At 32.3% G+C, this 23,447-nt stretch overlaps 1 protein-coding gene across 2 annotated transcripts in view; it reads right to left on the bottom strand.

Annotated features, from left to right (window-relative positions):
* The window catches only part of LOC129949632 (putative sodium-coupled neutral amino acid transporter 11), a 123,807-nt gene that overhangs the window by 22,660 nt on the left and 77,700 nt on the right, over positions 1–23,447 (bottom strand). For both annotated transcript variants that reach the window (XM_056061203.1, XM_056061204.1), the window contains exons 6-7: positions 15,595–15,847; positions 9,663–9,733 (exon numbers count right to left, since the gene is read on the bottom strand). In XM_056061203.1, coding sequence (XP_055917178.1) covers positions 9,663–9,733; positions 15,595–15,847 — 324 coding nt within the window. The remainder of the gene's footprint in view (positions 1–9,662; positions 9,734–15,594; positions 15,848–23,447) is intronic.

Raw genomic sequence — 23,447 nt, 5'->3', positions numbered from 1 at the left:
TTCTGAAACCAGTTTGGAATTGGGTCAGCATATTATTGGTTTCAACCCATGTCTCAAGCCTTTAGCAAGTACAACACAAAACAATTTTAAAATGAAGTTCCCAAACGAAATGCCCCTATAATTATCGACATTATTAATGTCTCCTTTTTGTGAATAGGGAATATTACCGCTTTTTTGAACGATGTACTGGTATGTATTAAAAAACTCTTTTATTTATATTCTAGAGACCTTGAAACGTATAGAAATGTCAAAATGTTTAACTCGAAAATTCGGACCGATTACAATAACCTTATATGGGAAGTGCAAAAAGTCTTACAAATCCTAGATCCCTAAATATTCTTTACGCATTTTTACAGTTCTTATCAACAATTATTCTTATGGGATCCGTAATGATCCTTTTTCCCCCTTGTACATTTGGGTTTTCAAACATTAAAATGTTCTTCATACAATCCTAAAATCATACGCTTGCCCATTAACAACACATACTATGCTGCATGGATAAGGTTAAAAAAAAATTTACAAATATGTTGCGACGTTCATTTTCAAATTCAATCTAAAAGAGAAGTTAGATGTCATGGATATGATTGGAATGTACATTTTCAATTAATAGCCTCTTTAAATATGCAGTGAAAGGACCGATGATACAAAATTTTAGCAATTCATGTTGCGTAAGTGTAAATGTTGAGTCATATCAGAGAGAGCGGTTTGTGGGTGGAACAAATTCAAAACTCATTTGACATAAATATGTATGTTCATATACATATGTACTTTTACAAAAATTTCTTTAACTTTTCATATATTTCACGTACATAGTCGGGTAAAAGATATAATTTAAAGATATACGGATTAGTAAAGGGTAATGACGCATATGAATACAAAATTGGCCACAAGTGATGAAATTGAAACTCAATACTAAGTCTGTAGAGGAAACGTGATGCACAAAAATTCATAAATATATATGTATGTAGGAATGCATATAAGTACATATCTATAGTTATTTATAGTCAAAGATATTTCTTCGGTCATATTCGGAAATTATATCTAATATAAATTCATCTAAGGTGTTTTGTAAATCAAACCTGAATCGGGCTCAAAATGTTAGTTGAGCCTCCTGAAAGTTTTCTTATAAGAAGCTTTATTAATTTGTTGTCTTTGGGTTTATATTCTAATTTTTAACACAGAACGGCTAACTTTAAGAAAAATCTTGGTGTATTTATTTGTAACAGTCAACATTTTAAGACTTAATATTATAGTTTCGAGACTGAATGATTATAATTTAAAAAAAGAGGCTGGGATGCGACCCACACTGATAACTTCCCATCCCGTCTGTCGATTTGTCTTGCTTAAAAATTTGTCTGTATGTATTTTTACCAAATTTGCGCACTGTTTTTTGTAGATTTTATTTTTTATGAAAAAAACGGACTGTTGGATTTTTATATAAAAATTACTGAATATTGAAAACAATATTCTCCCTGAAATAAAATAAGTTTGAAGCCAATATTTTTAATTTTTGAAAAGCTATTTGAGCCGAAAGTAAATTTTTACCAAGTTTTAGTATTGTTTTTTTTTTTAAGTTTTATTTTTTGTAAAAAAAACTGTCAATTCGAATTTTTTAAAAATTTTACCAAATGTTGAAAACAATATTTCTTATAAGATAAAGTTTAAAGTTTAAAGCCAATATTTAAAATTTTCGAAGAGATATTTGAGGCGAAAATAAATTTTTACCAACTTTTATACATTTTTTTTCAGGTTTGTATTTTTTGTAAAAAAACTGTCAATTCGATTTTTCTCAAAATTTGTCCTAATGTTGAAAACAATATTTCTTATAAGAAAAAATTAGTTAGAACCTATTATCTCAAAGTTTTTAAAAGATATTTGAGTCGAAAATCATTTTTTACGAACTTTTGTTATTTTTTTTTTCGGTTTTTAATTTTTTGAACAAAAACTGTCAAATAGATTTTTTTCAAACTTTAACTGAATGTTTGACAACAAGATGTTTTGAAAGATAAAAGTAAATTAAAGCCAATATCTCAAAGTTTTGAAAAGATATTTGAGTCGAAAATCAATTTTTACCAACTTTTATACATTTTTTTTAGTTTTTTATTTTTTGTAAAAAAAACTGTCAATTAGATTTTTCTAAAAATTTTATCAGATGTCATAACCATAATTTTTCGTTGCACAAAATTGTTTTAGAGATGAAATCATATTTCAGTCGTAAAATTTTGGAGGTGACAAATTTTTTTTTTCAGTTTTATTGATTTATAAAAAAAACCGTTATATTGATTTTTTTCAAAAAATATACCTGTTTGGTATCACGTTACAATATATTATATAAAATTTAATTCAAGTCTCTAGCGTTTTTGGTTCGTAAGATATTTAAGGTTAACCAAAATTTTCACCTTTTTTTCAAACTGCTATGGTAAAAAAACCACCCACGCAATTTTCTTGAGAGCCCTTTCTGCATCTTTGTGTATTATTATTTGTATAACAAAATTTATTTGAAGTCGATATCTCTTCTGGTTCTTGACGCGCACGCACAGACATCTTTCTAAAAATCTTTTATTTCGACTCTAGGGACCTTGAAACGTCGAGAAATGTCAAAATTTTCAATTTGACAAATCGGACCCATTACAATAACTTCCTATGGGAAGTTAAAAATTGAAGGCAATGGTGCAGAGCTCAAAACTTAACTAATGTCTTCTACAGTACTAAAGTCCTTCCTTTACCTCTTTTAAGACTTATATGTGACACAATCCTAACATCATATTATCCTAAAAAATCTATTAAGGTTTATGAAATTATATTTAAAAAACTAATTTATTTCAATACTTTATTACTTTAAAAAATCCTTCCCTTGTATTTGTTGAATGTTGATGCTCTAATAAATCTACTTACATTATGTTATATAGTAGGTCAACAAAATATTTTCCCTATACCATATAGATAATCCATATAGCTAATCTGAAATATAAGTTAAGAGAATCCAGTAATTTTGTTTTTTTTTGTAATGAACTAACCAAGATCTTCAAAAATTGCGATGGAGCATGATTGAAAACTGTGTAATTTATATTTAAAATCAAAGGTTAATATCATTGAATATTTATTCAATGATAATATAAAACATATTTTATACATCTATCGGCGTTTTTAGCCAGTATTTATTTTGTGGATTAAATACCGTTCAAATAAAAATTCATAGGTTGGCTCAGTGAATAATAATCTAATAAAGTTTAAATAAGATGAGAGCTTTTAGCAGGAAAAATATTAATAGAAATATTTATGCTGTAAGCATGTAATAAACGCAATTATTCAAAAAAGAAACCAAAACTAAATGCAAGCATCATTTCAATTGACATATTACCATTATCACACTGACATTGCAAAAGATGATCCCACTCTACCCAGGCACATAAGAGGACCATGACCAGTTGGGCTACCATCGACTATAAACGAAATGAGTCTAAAAGCGACCATGAGTGAAACGGTGCCCGCAAAGAAAATGATCTATACTAGTAAGGATTTTAAGTTAATCTTAATAAAGATTTTTTTAAATCAAATCTCAAAACATTAAAACCGTTCGCTATTTACAAGTTCATAAATTCATCGATTGCAAATATATTCAACTCTCGGTCTATTGCTTGACTGCAAATATGTGTTCGACAGTAACATTTGTATATTCCTCCTGATTTAAGGGTTATCTACTTCATGCAAAAAAGGAAGCAGGACCTTAATATTTGTATTCAATATTTATAAGAGCCTATAGATAAGTAGGTATATGAAAGGACAACACATAAGGCACAACCCCAAGGGGGATATATATAAATGTTATGTCTGTAGATTGGATTTCAGTTTTTATGGCATTAGGGGACTGTAGCTGCATATTAAATTGTTTTATTGTCTTTTTTTTTAAATGTTGCTATTGCTTAATATAAATTTCTAACCCTAAGAAATTATGTTTGGTTTTCAGTACTTATGACTCTCAACGGTATCCATAACTAATACACAGATATACTAATATTTCTGTTATTTATTTTCAAAGAAAAAGCATATATTAATTAATGTATGAACATAATTGGGTATAATTAGAAATAATTCGATGGAATATAATTTTTAGCTGAAGTTCAACGAAATTTGTCTACATACAAATTCTTTTGTCAATTAAAATATCAATTTTGACCAACAACATATTCGCTTTGACAGAAAATTGGCGCAGTTCAAGTTTTTGATGACAATGAACTTTTTAGTTATGAGTTCGTAGTTTCCATCGTAAAATAAATCCTGTCTTAACGATTCCTTTTCTTTTTTTAAATTGGAATTACCATTTCCCTATAAAATTCTTTTTACTGACATACATCAAACAAGCTTTCTTAAAAACTCAAATAGTAGTATTTTCGATTTAGTTTTTTTTTCTGACGCTTCAGTATCCTTGTTTAAGGATATAGATTAGAGATCACTAATACTGATGATGATAAGTATTACCCCCTTTTAAAGAATTTTCTTGATTTAATTAACATATGATTTCCTTTGAAAGCTTATGTACATAATTTTGACTTCAAAAAAGCAAATTTTTAGTCGTTGTGTTGTCTGAAAATGTAATTACTTTGTTAAGACTTCAGACGTTCATGTCTGAATGTACATACATACACAAGGGTGGGGCAGGTTCAGGTTCACGTTGGGGGAGTTGCCTCCCATGAAATTATTGATCGATTAAAAAAAAAATAATGATTACTTAGATAAAGATGGGCAGTGGTTTTCTCAAAATCGATTATAATTGAAAAGAAACTATTATTATTCCTTAACTAGTTATTTTTCAAAACTAAAGCAAAATTCATCATAGCACAGCGATTGTGAGATACACACAATTACAAAATTATGTGTCGAGTTTTACCCTGAATATTTATTTTTATTAACTTAAGAATTAAATTTATAAATGACTTATTTAAGGCATCAGGGTAACCATGCCATGCGATGCCGTATTTAACTTACTAAGGCTTAAGAACAAAATTATTTACATTTGTACGTTATTTTTCAAGATAACAATTATAGCAACTAAACTAATTAAATTTTATCTTCTGGTGAGCAGATATGGCACCTTTAATTCGACAGATAGTTTTGACATTTGATGTATCTAAGATTTTTGCCAGAGTCTCAACTACGTCGTCTGTTTCAGTATGTGTTTCTCAAGAAACAGACACTCTACAAAAATGTGCCAGATTGTAAGAGGTGTTTCACAATTTGATCATTCCTCTGGAACTTTCGAGTATAGAAGTGTTTTCTTGTAAACAGTGTTTTTCCTATTCTAACTCTTAATGCTTTTATACATCCTTCTCTGCTAAAGGACTGGTTATATTGAACACGTGTGTTGCAGGGTTGATGTTTTTGAAGAATGGTTTGAGCGATTCGCCATGAAAGTTCTAGCTTTTGAAAATGTGTTAAAGTTGTTTTCAAAAGCTGGTGTAGTTTAGGATACTCAAATATCTGAGGGTAGCAAATAGCGTGTTTTGCTGCAAGGTCAGCGGCATCATTACCTTCTATTCCGTAGTGTCCGGGTATCCAAGCTAAAGTGATGTTTGTGTTGTAAAGGGTGATTTTTTTGAGGTTAGGATTTTCATGCATTAGTATTTGACAGATCACGCGGGATTTCAGACATGGTGTCAAAGAGAAAGATGCTCAGTATGCTTTGACATTTCATCATGAATAGACGAGCAACGCTTGCAAATCATTGAATTTTATTACCAAAATCAGTGTTCGGTTCGAAATGTGTTTCGCGCTTTACGTCCGATTTATGGTCTACATAATCGAACAAGTGAGCAAACAGTTAATGCGATTGTGACCAAGTTTCGCACTCAGTTTACTTTATTGGACATTAAACCAACCACACGAATGCGTACAGTGCGTACAGAAGAGAATATTGCGTCTGTTTCTGAGAGTGTTGCTGAAGACCGTGAAATGTCGATTCGTCGCCGTTCGCAGCAATTGGGTTTGTGTTATTCGACCACATGGAAGATTTTACGCAAAGATCTTGGTGTAAAACCGTATAAAATACAGCTCGTGCAAGAACTGAAGCCGAACGATCTGCCACAACGTCGAATTTTCAGTGAATGGGCCCTAGAAAAGTTGGCAGAAAATCCGCTTTTTTTATCGAGAAATTTTGTTCAGCGATGAGGCTCATTTCTGGTTGAATGGCTACGTAAATAAGCAAAATTGCCGCATTTGGAGTGAAGAGCAACCAGAAGCCGTTCAAGAACTGCCCATGCACCACACTGTTTGGTGTGGTTTGTACGCTGGTGGAATCATTGGACCGTATTTTTTCAAAGATGCTGTTGGACGCAACGTTACGGTGAATGGCGATCGCTATCGTTCAATGCTAACAAACTTTTTGTTGCCAAAAATGGAAGAACTGAACTTGGTTGACATGTGGTTTCAACAAGATGGCTACATGCCACACAGCTCGCGATTCTATGGCCATTTTGAGGGAAAACTTCGGAGAACAATTCATCTCAAGGAATGGACCGGTAAGTTGGCCACCAAGATCATGCGATTTGACGCCTTTAGACAATTTTTTGTGGGGCTACGTCAAGTCTAAAGTCTACACAAATAAGCCAGCAACTATTCCAGCTTTGGAAGACAACATTTCCGAAGAAATTCGGGCTATTCCGGCCGAAATGCTCGAAAAAGTTACCCAAAATTGGACTTTCCGAATGGACCAACTAAGACGCATCCGCGGTCAACATTTAAATGAAATTATCTTCAAAAAGTAAATGTCATGGACCAATCTAACGTTTCAAATAAAGAATCGATGAGATTTTGCAAATTTTATGAGTTTTTTTTAAAAAAAAAAGTTCTCAAGCTCTTAAAAATCACCGTTTAGTACAAGCAGTTTCTTAAAGTTCTGAGAGATGGACATTTGGTATTAACGTTGCTTAGCCCCTTGAGCATACCAAGATTGTCGGTGAGGATTAAGAAACGTTCAGAATTTAGTATATTCTGGAAGTTGAGCCTGATGAAGAGTGGAGAATTGGGCATTGTGTTGGAACTCTACAACACCATAGGAGCACAAATAATTTTTTTTTTGCGAACCGTCGCTGTAAAAGATTCTGTCCGCTCTTATGTTTGCGATAAGTTCTTCATGTTGCATTTTGTGTATAGCATCGGACGTGTTAGCTTTTTTGTGGTAAGCCAGACTGATGTTTATTTGTAGAGAGTTTAGTTTCCATGGTGAGACTAGAATAAACCTTTTCTTCATATTACCCTTTCTTAACCGTGCACCACTAGCTCCGTTAAAAGAATTTTTAGAAAATTTAGGATAGTCAAAGCGTGACTAAAACCAACCAACCAATAGTTGAAGATCGTTTAAATGGTATAATTAATTAAATCATAGTTTGTAAATATCTATTTGAATGTTTTGATTTACAGGATTATGTATGCTGAGTGTACAACGAATAATGGTTACGGAAAGAGAAAATCATAAAAGGTATTCTTAGTAGATTTGCTAAGGGCCCACGTCGCTTGTCCTTTATTTAATTATAATGATGTAAATTGCTAATCTGTATAAACATACATATGTGTGTACATTGGCGAGCAAAAATGAATACATGTTGAAAACGAAAAAAAAAAAAAGAGACTTGGATGCAACCCACACTGATAACTTCCCATCCCGTCTGTCGATTTGTCTTGCTTAAAAGTTTGTATGTTTTCTTGTTGGGTTAAAAAAGTTGTCAGTTGAATTATTACCAACCAAATTTTTCATATAAAGAAATAGGTGAGTTTTAAAATCTAGTTTTGTTAAATAGATTTTTAGTCGAGAAAAATGTTTACCAATTTTAGTAGCATTTCTTAACTTTTTTTATTTCTTATATAAACAAATACGAATCGAATGAACATAATTAATTTAAGAGATACCAAGAACCGAACATCAATTTTTACCAAAATTGTGTCCTATTTTTTGTAGATTTTATTTTTATATGAAAAAACGGACTGTTGGCTTTTATAAAATAATTACTGAATATCGAAAACAATATTTTCTTAGAAATAAAAAAAGTTTGAAGACAATATTTTTGATTTTTGAAAAGCTGTTTAAGACGAAAGAAAAAATTTGTACCAAGTTAAATATTGCTTTTTTGTTAGGTTTTTATTTTTTGTAAAAAAAACTGTCAATTTGATTTTTCTCAAAATTTTAACAGGTGTTAAAAACGTTATTTTTCGTTGCAAAAAATTGAGATAACAATTTTTTTCAGGTTTTTTAATTTATAAAAAAAATATTAATGGGATTTAAAATAAAAAAATACTTATTTAGTATCACGTTAATTACATACATATATATATAATATTATATACAATTTAATTTAAGACTCTAGCATTTTTGGTTCGTAAGATATTTAGGGTTAACCAAAATTGTCACATTTTTTTAAACTGCTATGTTAAAAAAACCGCCCACGCAATTTTCTTAAAAGTCCTTTCTGCATCTTTCTGCCTTTTTATCTGTATAACAAAATTTACTTGAAGTCGATATATCTTCTAGTTCTTAGGCTATGGGCGTACGGACGTACGAAAGTAAGAACACACGCACGCACAGACATCTTTCTAAAAATCCCATTACAATAACTTCCAATGGGAAGTGAATAAACAAGAACTTTTGTTTAAGGACAGCAAGAAGATTTCTACAAAATATATGGTATAGGTAGCACTCTCCGACAAAGAATTAAGGCCGTTTAAGTTTCTGCAGAGAGCACACAAATTGAACCGTAGAGGATTGGAAGCGAGTAGTTAGATACAAACATTAATCGATTTTAGTCGGATGGAAAGGAATATTTTTGCCATAGACTAAAAGTCAGACTCTTGCTCTTGAAGCACTATATCAAAGAAAATATGAAGCACGGTGGCGGAAGCTTAATGGTGTGGGGTTATTTTACCTGGTTTAACGTTCGTTCATCTGGTCAGGCTTAAAGGTATAATGAAGAAAAAAACAATAACTCCGTATTTTAAATAACATTTGTATCCAAATGCCCTTATCCATCTGGAAAATGTAATATTTCAACAAGGCGGTGATCCAATACACACACTTCACAGGTTGTCGGAAATTGGCTTGAAGACAAATTTTTGAACAAATGAAGAGGCCTGCACAAAGACCGGGCTTAAATCAAATCGAAAAATTATGGCCAACACTCAAAAGGCGCTTGGCATCCTATACGATAGTTCTCCAACGAATTTAAATAAGTTGTGGGATCGAGTTAAGAACATTAAGTAGAGAGTGTGTGAAAGAGGGTAAATTGCGGTCTTCGAAAATTACTTTTTTAAATTGTTATCATTGGAATTTTTTTTAAAATAATTATAATAACTTTATCGTTAATAATAAAAACGATTTATAAATTTGTATGAAAGTACCTAAATAATGGTCTTTTTCCAGACACGGTATATAGAAATCAAATAACAAAAATTTAACTTAATAAGTTCTCGGCCAAGCTTATATGTATAGAAATAAATGGTTTGTCAATTGTTGAAAAGTGTGAATACAAGCGTTTATATTTCACAGAACGTGGCAAAAAAAAAACACCTGATATATTACAAATTAATATTCATGAATAAAAACTTATAGTACTCAGAAAATAATTTTAAAATACCCTTATTGGGGATTCTTCCAAATGAATATTCATATATCTTACCAAAAGCCATAATTCCTGTGGCAGGTATAACATCAACATTTGCAAATCTCCAGGAATCCGCTGTATCCGTTCTGAAAGACAAAAAAAGTAATGCAGGAAGAAACATTTAACATTTAGAATATTCGAATTTTTTTGGGTTGATAGTGATGCAAATATATATGAAAGGAACTCCCAAAATACAACCATAACAAGTTTTTGTTGTCCCGCAAAGACCAAAATTTTAATATATTAGAAAAATATTCAAATGGAGTAAATATAATTCTTGAAGCACTCACAACCACAACAGGGTTTCGTACGGGTCTTTGCTAAGTTGGCCGCCACCAGTTGTAACTAAGATAAATAAAATCTCTCAAAAGCCGCACCACGGTGATGGTGCTAAAAAAGCCGGGATGTCAGGGAGATACTTAATATTATATGTATAGAGTCGACTTGAATGTGTATATACCCATACGTGCAACAGATATAACCTCTTAGTATGAAACAACCCTTTTATGGTATAGGGAGAACGAAAAGTTAGACACGTTCTTTGAATGCAAAAACGGCTTTCAAGGATCTATAGCATCTCCCCTTGCCATATTGCGAACCATACCCAAATGGGGCTGAAGCTTCGAAAAAAGGCTACCCAGATCCGCTCACTTTGGAAATTGCAACCATTTACGCCTGGCATTCAAGTGGTTCATATACACATTGCTAACAGAAAGGATTTCTTGCAACAAAGTTAACTTGCATGCAAATTGTTTGCATTACGCTGCAAAACATACACATAAACAGCAAGCATCAGAAGCGAAAGCGGTTGGTGATGCAAATTGCAATATTATGTAGATATAAGCACTTAATGCGGTCTCACAAGTGAATGGCCAATTTGTGTGGCATGCTTGTTTAAGCCAAACAAAAAAATGGTAAACGAATTAACAAAGGTAATAGCCATAAGCCAAAAGTGGCACTTTCTGTTTGTTTTAGTACAATTCCCACACCTTCTTCACCATACTCTTTGAAATGACTGTGTTGCACATTGAAAAGTATCCTCTGTGAAGTTTTAAGCAACAGTTATGAAGTAGGTATACGTATATGCTTTATGTTTTTAAATTATAATATAAATAACAGAGGCAATTTTTTCGCTTAAGTTCCTTTTGAAAGAAAATCAAGTGTCGATTTTTATATATTTAGTTTTAATTAATTTAATTATTTTTCTTGTATTTTTGAGTTATAAAAAAAATTGTAAAATGCTTTGAGAATACGTCATCAAACCAAAACATAGCTTTTTAAAAATATGACAGCAAAAAGCAGATAACATTTACAAAATGATAAATCAACAGAAGTATTGTTCTTTTAATGCATTTACAGTCACAGTTCACTGTAATATACTCTTGACTCTTTAAACTCACTGGGTCATATTCATAGTTCCTTGATAAGTTTTAATTTTGAGAAGATTAAGTTACGCGACATTTTATTTGGAAATTTAAAAACAAAAATTAAAATGTCAAAAGATTTAAACATATATCAATGTTTTGATATTTTGCTGGATGTTGCAATGCTACCAAATAACAAAAAACGAAAGTTCTACTTAACCCGATTGGACCCTTTGAAATATATGAAGACTATTAAAATATGACTATGTTTTATTTTTTTTTATTTCATTTTATTTAACCGTATATTTTTGTAAGAAACATAACAATAGAACACATAATTCTTTGACAAAATTGGAAAATCTACCTACCCCTATAGGAGAGCTCAATACAGTTGCAGTAAAGGAGTGGCGAAAATATGCATTTTTTGATTTTTGTCAAAGTTTGGTAAACATTAAATAATGTGGCCCTAGAGTGACGGTTTAAATGTGCCTTTGAGTGCATATTGTTATTATAGAGTTTATTGTAAATTTGTATCAAAATCCTAAACAAACATCAACAATTTTGGCTGTTTGTGGCCCATAAGATATACATATTTGAATCTAGTCATTTATATTATGAGTTTGGCTTTCAATGATTTATCTAAGAATTAATACTTGAATTTGCCATGAGCCAACATTTTTTTTGCGGCTTATAATTTTTCTTTACAAGAAGCAGCTTATGTGTTACCAACAAAGAACACTCCGCTTCAACTGAATACGCAAACAAATTTTTTAAACAATTTACAATTACAATTACATTTTTTCCAAATATTGATGGGAATTTTTTCATCTGTTGTTGGTAACTACTCTTTAAAGATATTCAGAAAAAAATTTGAAAAGAATTATTCAAAATATAATTGCAAAGATTTCAAACAAAAAATAAAATTAAAATTTGATTGGTGTCAAGAAGTTCCTGTTAAGTTTGGTAATTTTTTCCTCCACGTTTACCTGTATTGTAAATTAGCACCGGTATGAATTTTACAGCTTTTTGATACAGTTCAACGAAATTTCGATAAGTGCTAACTTAATTGCAGACATTAAGAATTCTTTATCTTCAAACTGTAGGCAACCTTCATTAACTGTGAGTACTAACCATCTTTTAGAATATTAATTAATGTTTAGGCCAGATGAGTTTGGCAGTCATTGAAGAAATTGCTAATCTCGCTCCTCTGTGCAAGTTTTTTTTGAGCACACAGAGTGAATAGGCGTGTTATCATGCTAGTAGGGCACATTTTTTAATTTAAAAAAAGGTTTGTTTTTTTTTGAGCCAAATATTAACATTTCTTTTAAAGATTCCCTTTTACCCAGTTGCAGTAATTTTTGATGTAATGACCTTAATGTTCAAATTGTAGACATGTGCATCCAAGAGGACACAAGCGTCCACAGGTTTTTCTCAAAACTCACCTTTGTCTATCAACTATTACTCTCACCTCCCCGTGGTGAACATCGGGTGCCTAGTACCTCAACTGGATATTGGGTTCCAACCCCAGTGGAAGGCCCTAGACTGCTATATAGCAAACATCACCGATATCCAGGATATACGATGAGATAGGCTGGGCAAAATGAGGATGAAAAACTGCGACATTTATTATGGTGACTACTACCGAGAGAACCAACAGCTCTTATTTGACTGCGGCTTTGTCATTGGAGACAGACTTAGGCAAGAAGTTTTAAGCTATAGGTGCATCAACGAGCGCCTCATGGCTATCTTAGACAAAACATATGGGCATTGGCCTAGCTACAATATTAAAATTGTCCTGGGCGGAACCCCTGGTTTGATGGGGAATGTCGACGGGCAAATGCAGCCAAACAACATAAAAGGACGGGAGCTGCTCATGAGTTCTATGAGCAGAAGAGGCGAGAGGAACACCGAGAAAAAATAGAGACCATAAGTAGCGTTCGGTAGAAGATTTTGAGAGGTTCAAAAGCAGGAATGAAGTTTGAAAGTTTTATGAACAGGTGAAACGAAATTCACAGGTACATAAACCTAGAACCGAAGGCTGCAATTACGAAAGTGAATACATCATAGTGGAACCGCAGTCAATGCTGAGGATATGGAAGGACCACTTCTGCAGACTGTATAATGGCAACGACGAACCGAATTCTGCTGTCAGGCAGGATGATTCATTCAACACAGACGACGAAAGCCAACAATCTGACTTAAACGAAGTAAAGATTGTCATATCTAAGCTGAGGTCTTATACAGCCGCTGGAGCGGATGGCTTGAATGTCGAGCTCTTTAAAGCAGCTAGAGATAAGCTGGTAAGGAGCATACACCAACTTATCTGTAAGAAATGGTCGGAAGAGAGCATGCCTCATGAATGGAACCTCTGTATTGTTTGCCCGATCCTGAAAAAAGGAGACCCTCTAAACTGCACCAACTATAGAGGAATTAGTCTACTTAACATCGCCTATAAAATATTCTCTGCCGTAATATGTGAACGTCTAAAGCCCATCGTCAACAATCAGTGTCCTCATCAGTGTGGACTTAGACCAGGAAAGTCCACAGTCGATCAAATATTCATATTACAGCAGATCCTGGAAAAAAAAAATAAAAACAAAAAATCGACACCCACTATCTTTCCATCGATTTCAAGTGCGCATATGACATAATGTACAGGGACGCGCTGCATGTCTAGTTTTGGCATCCCTGCCTAAATAGGTCTTACGGTTAATAAGGGCAAAACTAAGTACATGCTGTCGTCAAGAAAGGACCTACAGCAACGACGTATTGATCAAAACGCACAAAACAACACCACCGCTGAGATCAAACGCAGAATAACATTTGCTAACCGCTGTTTCTTTGGACTGAGAAAGCAATTGAGTGGTAAAGTCCTCTCTCGAAAGACCTGCTATATAAGACTCTTATCACCCCCGTCCTGCTGTATGGTGCGGAAGCATGGTTCGAAAGAAAAGTTCTTCAATTGATCTACGGTATCGTATGCATCGAAGGGGAGTGAAGGAGAAGATGGAATGACGAGCTGTATGGGCTGTACAACTACGTAGACTTAGCCAGAAGGGTAAAAGTCCAACGACTAAGACGGCTGGGTCACGTAGAGCGAATGAAAACCAATTTTCCGGCCCGGATAGTCTTCGAATCCACACCCACAGGACAGCACAGTAAGGAAGATTGCAAAAGAGATGTCGCGCACAAGTGGAGAGTGACCACACCCAACTTGGAGCGTGAATCTGAAGACATCTAGCTAGGGACAGAGCTAGATGGAGAAGTTTGTTGGGTGAGGCCCTAGTTCACACAGGACTGTAGCACCACCTTGAGTAAGTAAGACCTTGATTTCAAGTATTATATAATAACTGACAGCTTTTCATATTGCAAACCCTCCTTCAAAACCTTTATATTTTCTCAAATAAAAGTCATTTAGTGCACGAAATTAAATGGTTTTTCGTCTAAAAAAAAAACACTTGATAACATTATCGCATAGCTCTCCGTTGGTTGTCAAGGATCTGTTTTTCTTAGGTTTAATTTGTTTAAGTTAGCTCGAATTTAAATAACTATTTCTAGTGTTGTGTTAAGAATAAGATGCACGCTTTCAAATTGCCCGTCTTTAAGCAGCATTTTTGCAGTCCTTTTTTGTACAAATCTTACTTTTTAAGTACGAATAAAAGCCATTAAGACTTGGGTCAATTTTATCAGCTGCTGAGCGTGCGATTAGGACTTGGTGTTTAATCAAGTAGTCGAAACACTTCTAAGGCATGTAAACCTTACAATTGGTCTTAAAATTTTAGATCAGAAATCGAATTTCACTTAAAATACTAAAAGCGATGATTTAAACTATCCAGTATTTGGAAACGCATATAAAAAAAAAACAATTAAACATATTCAGTTGACTAAAAAGAAAACTTCTCATTTACGTATCAAGAACTCTTTACAAGTGGGCGAAAAAAAAACTTTCACTTTCATTTGGATAATTTTGTTGACATTCTTTTCTTAACATCTTAAGTGAGTACTTAGCACTAACAGATGGCACAATACCCACGAAAATTGGGAAATGTAAAAGCGTTTGCAAAAATGTTTGTGCGTATTCAGTTGAAGTGTAGTGTATGTACCTGCAACATGACTTTAACATCTGTACATACTAAATTAATAAATAAATAAATCCTCGCCACATGCATGTTTGATATTTATGATGAAAAAGTTTTCATCATATGTACTGGGATTAACCACTAAGAAAGGATTTTATTAGTGTTTGCTTAGACTAAATACCAAGTTTCACCCCAAGCTTATATTAATATTAAATTTTAGGACACATAAAAAGTATAATATAACGAGTGTAATAAAATGTAATTAAAACGTATCTATAAAAATTTGCCGTTTATCATACCATAAACGTTTAAAAAAAAAGCATTAAAAGTCATTAATTTTGATTTAAAATGTCATATCTTAATGACAAAGTTTGAATTTGCCAAAGTGATTCTGAATAAAACTTAGTATTTTGTATTCTTGTTTTATTTAAAATGTTCTTTTTTAGTTGATTATTATAACTTTAACTTGGTTGAGGTTTTTATTTTGATAATGTTTATACTTACACTTTATATTCACCCGACATAAGTTTTATTATTACAGCCAACAATATGAAAACCACACACGCCAGACTGATGAAACTCGCCCGTGCTAACCGTGAGACATTCCTATAGAGGCAGAGTGGTACAACGACTCCGACTGTGACAAAAAACACGACTCCAAGTCGAACTGCACCCATGGATGCACCCCAGGAAGGGAAAACACGTACTAAAACTTTTGAAAGGGTATCACCAACCACAACGTTATAGGATATCATAGCTGAAATAAATAAAAAATTTATTTGTCAACTGATTTACTTAAATGAAGGTCTAGTTAAAATTTTAAAACAACAACTGTCAAGATTTAAAGTAAAAGGTTCTTAAATAATTGTGTTTTTGGTACAAGCTTAACTGAGTTTTCATATTTCTATTAATTTTAAGATCCTGAATCAATTTGAAAAAATTTATAATAAGCATTTATATTTCACATATTAAATTAATCAGTCATAGCTATATTTATTATGATTAACCCGTTTTTAAACCCAGGCCCAACTACATATACTTCTAAAACAACTCGCAAAGTTAAAAGCAAATATTTGAACATTTTTAATTTACTAAAATAAAAGTGTATTTTTGAGTCATTAAGAATGTGTACAATGTTTCTCATCATACGTGATGTTTGTTTCAAAGTTCGCTAAATATGTAGTGATGATATGGATTCTGCCAATAAGTTTCCTTAGAAACTTATTATACTCATGTTAAATCAAACATTTTGAATAAATAATGACTGTAAGTAAGTCTATCCATCAAAAAAGGTCTCCTTCTTAATTTATGCAGGTACAAGGAAAAATAAAGAGCTTTCAGACCTTTGTGAACCCTTTAAAAAGATTATTACGAAGGACAGAAAGGTACTATAAAATGCAAAGCAAAATTAGTAAAATTAATAAAGAAGAGCTGAAAATTGTTATGAAAAAGTTTAATTCACATGACATTAAGTAAATATTAACTGGCAATTTCGAATCATATTAGAAGATAGACTTGTTTGTATACATATAAAAATATCATTAAACTATTATATTTTTATGAATAATGTTCAACTTTATGTATTAGGGGACCTACTCGAATAAGATACGGATTTATTTTTTCGTTCACTACTTATTTATGCAAATAGTTTGGCCGTTTGGAAAGGTACGACATCGCCAAACTGTTAATTCCATAATTCTAAGCGAAATGCAACGTAGGTAATGCAACAATCAATCATTATAAAAAACAATTTTTCATTCTCGTGCTTTTTTTAATTAACATCTTTTCTTTAAATTTCAAGCTGTTTAAAAAGCCTTTTGAGGAAGTCAATTGTATTCTATAAATTTTCATTTAATTGGATTTTTTTTTGACCAATACTAATTAGATTCATTTTTGTAATTCTGTATTTTCTGTGCATTTTAAAGACTAATGTGTTAAGCTAGAAGCTCTTCATACGTATATGCAGGTTTTAAGAATATTGGAATTTGTCCACTATATTTTTGGAGTTAACTTTTATAAGGTCAAATTAAAAAACAAAATGCTTTGATAGGAACTCTACTTATGACTTCTTATTGGTGATGATACAGTTAATACAGATTAAACGATTTCACTGGAAAACAGCATGTTTGTTGCATGAAATTTCTTAAATGAATCTAATTTTTTATTGAAAATGCACATAGTTTAACTTTAAAAAATTACTAAACCTATTTATACTGAATAAAATGTTCGTTTTTTGCATTTTCTGGAGTGAAATGTGTTAAGAGAACTATTTTGAATGCTCCAACAATAATCAGCTATCATATGTTCATTCCTGTACCCCTGATACCTTTCCTCTACAGTGCGAATATCCTGGTGAAAGCGCTCTCCCTGTTCCTCGCGTAGGTCGCCGAGATTTTCAGGAAAATAGTGTAGATAGCTGTAAAGGTAGTGAAGCTTTATACTCAACCGCAAGCCTCTGGAAGTGCATCAGCAACTGCTCAACGTGCTGAATGTACATTGTACATAGCTGTCAGACTTCCTATTACCCAAAAAATTCCTGACTACCCAAACAAACGCTTCCTATGCACATTTCCCGACAGCTGTCATATGGTCAATGAAATTTTCTATCTTATCTATCAACTTCCTGATTTGTGGGGCATCGAAAATACCACTCTTGATTTTCTCACTACTCAATTTTGGAAACACTTTTACAATGTGGTTGAAACATTCGCCATCTTTGTTTAGAGCTTTTACGAACTGTTTTATCAACCCCAGTTTTATATGCAAAGGAGGCAATATAGTTCGGTCTCTGGATACTAGTAAAGCATTAATTACATTTTGCTTATCGGGAATCAAAGCCTCCCTGGAAGGCCATTCTCTTTTTGTCCAGTTCTCAGCCTTAGCTCGGCTGTTCCATAGGCACAGAAGACAGGGGTATTTCGTATAGCCACTTTGTTGGCCCAGGAGAAAATTTACCATTTTTAAATCAACACATAAAAGCCAGTTATGTTCATTGTACTTAATTTTGTCGAGAAGTAAAGATATTGTAGGATATTTTTCTTTAACCTTTGTAGAATGAGCAATAGGTAAGGAACCAAGTTTGTTGCCATTATGTAAAAGTACACACTTCACTTCAGTTTTGACGAATCAATGAACAACCGCCACTGCTCTGGATGATACTCTTTTAATCCCATTGCAGACCCGGAATATCAAAACAAAACACAAAATTATCTTTTTAGTAAAGAAAGGAACTAAATGTTTTTCCCTGTTACGGTAGTACGATATCTTTGTTTCTCTGGTCAACAACATATCTTTCTTTCAATCTAAATTTCTAAAATTTCTGATGCCGTTTAAGGCAGTCCAAGGTCTGTGATCAAGTCATTTAGATCTTCTGGTCTTATGGCAGATTTTAAGTTTGCATATATCTACTTAGACCAATTTTTATTGTTTATTCCTATGATTTTCGTTACACAGAAATAACAATCGTCATTATGGTTGGATGGTTCGCGCAAATCATAGCAGCTTTGTAAATTGTACTGTGGCAACGGTAACCCAAAGTAGTCGAAATATGCCTTTTTTACAAAGTCCGACAAATTTAAATGAAATTTCTGAGTGTAGATTTGAAATCAGCGCACCCAAATTAGTAAACAATGGTGTGTCTGTGTTTTTTTATTAAAAACCAAATGGTATCCAATAAAAAAGAAAATATGTGTCTTGAGAAAATCAAACTTGGGAAAACCAAAACAACTGTCCTTCTTTAAAAAAAATTAATTTTAATATTAATTAATAATAATAGCAATACATTTTGAAAACGAAAATTGTATTTAATTCCATACAAATTTAAACAAAATAGATTTATAATATTACCATTAGATATTTTTCTTGTCTTAACCCAACTTACTAGGTCTAGCATTTTGGTGCACCAAATGTTAACCTGCCAGAAAATATATCAACTTAAACAAAATTTAATTTTATAGTTAATAAAATCAGAATATGCAAAAAAGACTTTAAGAAAATTTATTTTTGTATAGTTTTTTCATTATGAAAAAATTTAAAAAGAAGTTGAAACTTATTTGACAAATCTATTAAAAGAAATTGGAAAATGGAAAATGTTTTGCTTAATATACTTCATCACTATTTTTAATTTATGAAATTCTAGGAATTTCAATTTGAAGATGTAGTAGTAAAAATCAGTAAATCGTTATTTTTTTACCACATCAACATATAACATTAAAAATATTTGGGACCAAATAAAAGATCACAAAAAATATCATCTAGATGGTTTAAACATTGCTGGAAAATGAATATTTTAGTTATTCTTTTCTTACTGTTATCTCGAAATAATCAGTGGTGACTTTTAAAAATTGTCTTTCAGATTGTTTGATTGTTTGACGTTTTATTTTCAAATTATTTATCTTTGATTTTGAACTTTGTTGAAAGTAAGTTTTCTTAAAAATTTGTTTGTGTCATTATTATTGAATCATCATTAATCCTTTGAAGAAGTTCTGTCTTTCACACGGCCACCACAGCGAAACCCCTGGTTTGACGACGAATGCCGACAAGCACACGCAACGAAATAACAGGCATACAAAACGGCGCTGCACAAGAGGACAAGAGCTGACCGGCTTCCTAGATGGAAAAAAAAGAGAGCATGAGAACCGTTGGATCGAGTAGATAAAGGGATGTCACAACAGCAATAAGGTTCGTTAATTTTAGCAAAAGGTTAAAGAACACATCGTAGTAGAACCGCAGTCTATGTTGAGAATATGGAAACACCACTCTCCAGATTATATAACGGTGATGATGAACTATTCAAAGCAACAGGCGATTACTTGGTAGGGAGCATACACCAACTCATCTGCAAAATGTGGTTGAAAGAAAGCATGCCTCATGAGTGGAATTTTAGCATAGTTTGCCAGATACATAAGAACCCTCTAAATTGCGCCAACTATACAAAGGCATCAGTCTCCTTAACATTTCATGTAAGATCTACTCTGCCGTATTATGTGAATGTCTAAAGCCGTTCGTCAACAACCTGATTGGTCCTTTTCAGTGTGGCTTCAGGCAAGGAAAGTCCACTATCGACAAAATATTCACACTTGGATCTTGGAAAAACCCAGGAGTTTCAAATCGATACCCACTAACTCTTTATCGATTCTTAAGCCGCGTATGACAGCATCTATAGGGAAGAGCTCTACAGAGCAATGTTTAGTTTTGGCATACCTGTCAAACTTATCCGTTTGTGCAGAATGAGGACTTAGAATGCACGTTGCTCTATCAATGTAGGAAAAGATCTTGCCGATGCATTTGATGTCAAAAATGGTTTAAGACAAGGCGATGCACTGTCATGCGACTTCTTCAACATCGTTCTGGAAAGAATTGTGCAAAGCTAAACAGTCAACACTAGAGGCACAATCTTCCAAGGGTTCATCCAGATGATATTAAAGTAATTGGATGATTAAAGCGTGATGTCAGTGGAGCGTTTTTGAGCATTGCGACTGAGGCGAAGAAGATGGGTTTAGTGGCCAATGAGGGTAAGACTAAGTAAATGCTGACATCAAAAAAGGACATTGAACAACGACGCCTTAGACAAAAAGTCACAATGGACAGCTATAACTTTGAGGTAGTTAAGGACTTTGTCTACCTAGGCACCTCTATTAACAAAAACAACGGCACCAACGCTGAAATTAAAAAAAAAATAACTCTTGTCAATCGCTGCTTCTTTGAACTTAGAAGGCAATTGAGAAGTAAAGTCCTCTTTCGAGCTACTAAAATAACCATATACAAGACACACATAGGTCTTCGGATCCAATCTCGAGGGATGGCGCAGTAGAGGAACACATGGACAAACGTTGTCATATATGTTAAAAAGCGGAGATTGGATTCAACTTCTAACAACCCTCTTATTTTTGGAAATTATCTTTCCAGCAATCATTATTGCTGGAAAGGTTATATTATATTCTTCAGCGAAATCCATGTGTACTTTCTTCAAAAGAGGTTTATTTTTTAGATTTTTTCTCTGGGTAGTATTAGTGTTTATTTTATTCTTTGAACCGTTGATATTCTGACTGATACTTAGCTCTTATCCTTATTTTACTCGCTGGTAGAGTGAAATTTGAGACAAGTCAATAAAATAACCACTTTTCTTATGATGTTGTTGTTTCTGCCTTGTACCCTTTTTCTATGTTTGCTCTTTCTGTAGGTGTTAAAATATTTGTACAGTCCATGTCCGTTTCAACTTAAATTAAAACATTTGTTTTCAAAACTCTTTTAGATATTTTATACAAAATTTTTTAAAAGATCGCACTCATGCATGGAAATGTTTGGGAAATTCCAACCGGAATTTTTAATTTGTTCTTAAATTTTATAAATTTGTAATGGTGAAATACGAACCCACATGTAATACACGTTTCCGGTACAATACTTCCACCACTTTTAAACATTGAAAAAAGATACGATAAATGTGTGGCCTTGATAAATTTGTGGTCTCCTCCTAGTTGTTGGGAGTTTACTTTTTAGGTAACTATGATTAGTTATATCATATACCTAGCTCAATACCCAGTCTCATTTAAAAAAAAATAATCTAACGATTATTATGCGCGTAAAATGTTATCTTCTAAGACATAGATGAATTTTTATTGAATTATTATATTTTTTTTTATACAAATTAAATTTAAGTTAAGTTTTTTTACTAAAGTTAAGAGTTTTGTTTGTATATTATATGCTCCTATAATTGTATACACAAGTATGACAAAACGTTAGGAAGAGGCATTAGATTTGTGTTTATTTATGAAATGATGTGAAGTGCACGAAGTTTATTTGTATAATGTTATCGTATGTTAATGAAATAACAATAACTCATCCGTTTAAAATTGGTATTTACTCTTACCCTTGCGGTTTCGATACCATCATTACATATCTTTCAGTAAATCATATAATACCGTTTGTTTTGAGTAGAAGATATCTTATATCTCTAGATTTATCTATTACAAAAACCAAATAAAACAATAAATCATTCCCATTCTTACACATTTTATACTTTGGCGCATATATCCTTGTACATTTGCGTAGGTAGTAGCTTGTTTAATATAAATGAATGGGTGGATATTGAAAAATCAATACCATGACCCAATGATAACTTCCATTTTCAACCTCAAATTTTAATAAATCAAACAATAGGTATGCCGAAATATAATCGTTTTGGATGCCTCTAAAAGTTTATCATCACACGTTGAGGTGCAGCAGAAAGTATAGGTTACGACATGGTACGCCACGACCACCGACCGGTACGAGCCAACAATATAATTGCACACCGACGCGCCGCCCGGCCGCCTCTGCTCCGCTGCCACCAACAAATATTCCAAAAGATATCTCGTGTGTAGAACCAAATTAAGCGTGAATGAATTGCAGAATTCTGAAAGCAATTTGCTTTCATATATCACTGTACCGATAACGAAAAGGTTTGAGGGGAGTCTACAAACCATCAGGACACCCCTGCATGTTTATGAAGGAAAAGTCTCATCGGCCCATTCAATTGCATATCAAATTGTAAAGTTCAAAGGCAGATCTGCAGTCAAATCCGCAATTCACCTCCATAAAAATACAATATCGCAACAAAGTTAACTGATATTGTCAAACGGCACTGAAAAAATATACAACCTTTTTTGTAAATTAGCTCTTATACTTGAGCTGTATAAGTTCACAAATTAAAAAAGAAGTTAAACTTAAGCGACAAACAAAATGCGTCTTTAGAGTGCGGAAATAACATGTGGAATGGTTTTTATTTCATTTCATTTTCTTTTCCTTTTTTTTCTTAATTTAAAATTTTAAATAAAATATGGCCGGATGGGCAGAAAGTTTTAAAATTATACGAATAGATAGATAGATAGATCTTTATTGTAACTGAAATTCTTATAATTTAAACCTAGATTGCACAATTTACAGAGATATGGTGTCTTACATTCTACCTTACTACTGAAAATATTATAACAAGCATTCAATTAATATCACAGATTTATTACATTTTGAGGGAAAAGTTACTAAAAAAAAACCTTCATTAGATATTAGAATTTTTTCATAGGAAGAGAGAAGTGGGGAGCAGAAAACTGTCTTAAGATGTTGTTTAGATTTTATCACAGAAAAAAAGTATATTAATAAATAAGAATGAATAAATTAAAGAATTAACATATAAATAAATAAATAAATAAATAAATAAATACATAAATAAGTACAAAAAATAAATAAATAAATCAACAAGTGAATAACAAATAATTAAATACAAGCGAGAAAATAAATAAATTAATGAAAAAATGGACAATAAGTAATAAATTAATAAATAAATAAATAAATAAATAAATAGGGAAATAAATAAATAAAAA

The sequence above is a fragment of the Eupeodes corollae genome, chromosome 3 (assembly GCF_945859685.1).
Source record: "Eupeodes corollae chromosome 3, idEupCoro1.1, whole genome shotgun sequence".
NCBI classification, from domain to species: domain Eukaryota; kingdom Metazoa; phylum Arthropoda; class Insecta; order Diptera; family Syrphidae; genus Eupeodes; species Eupeodes corollae.
Note: the sequence above shows the minus strand (reverse complement) of the source record. Positions and strands in the feature narration are given on the sequence as shown.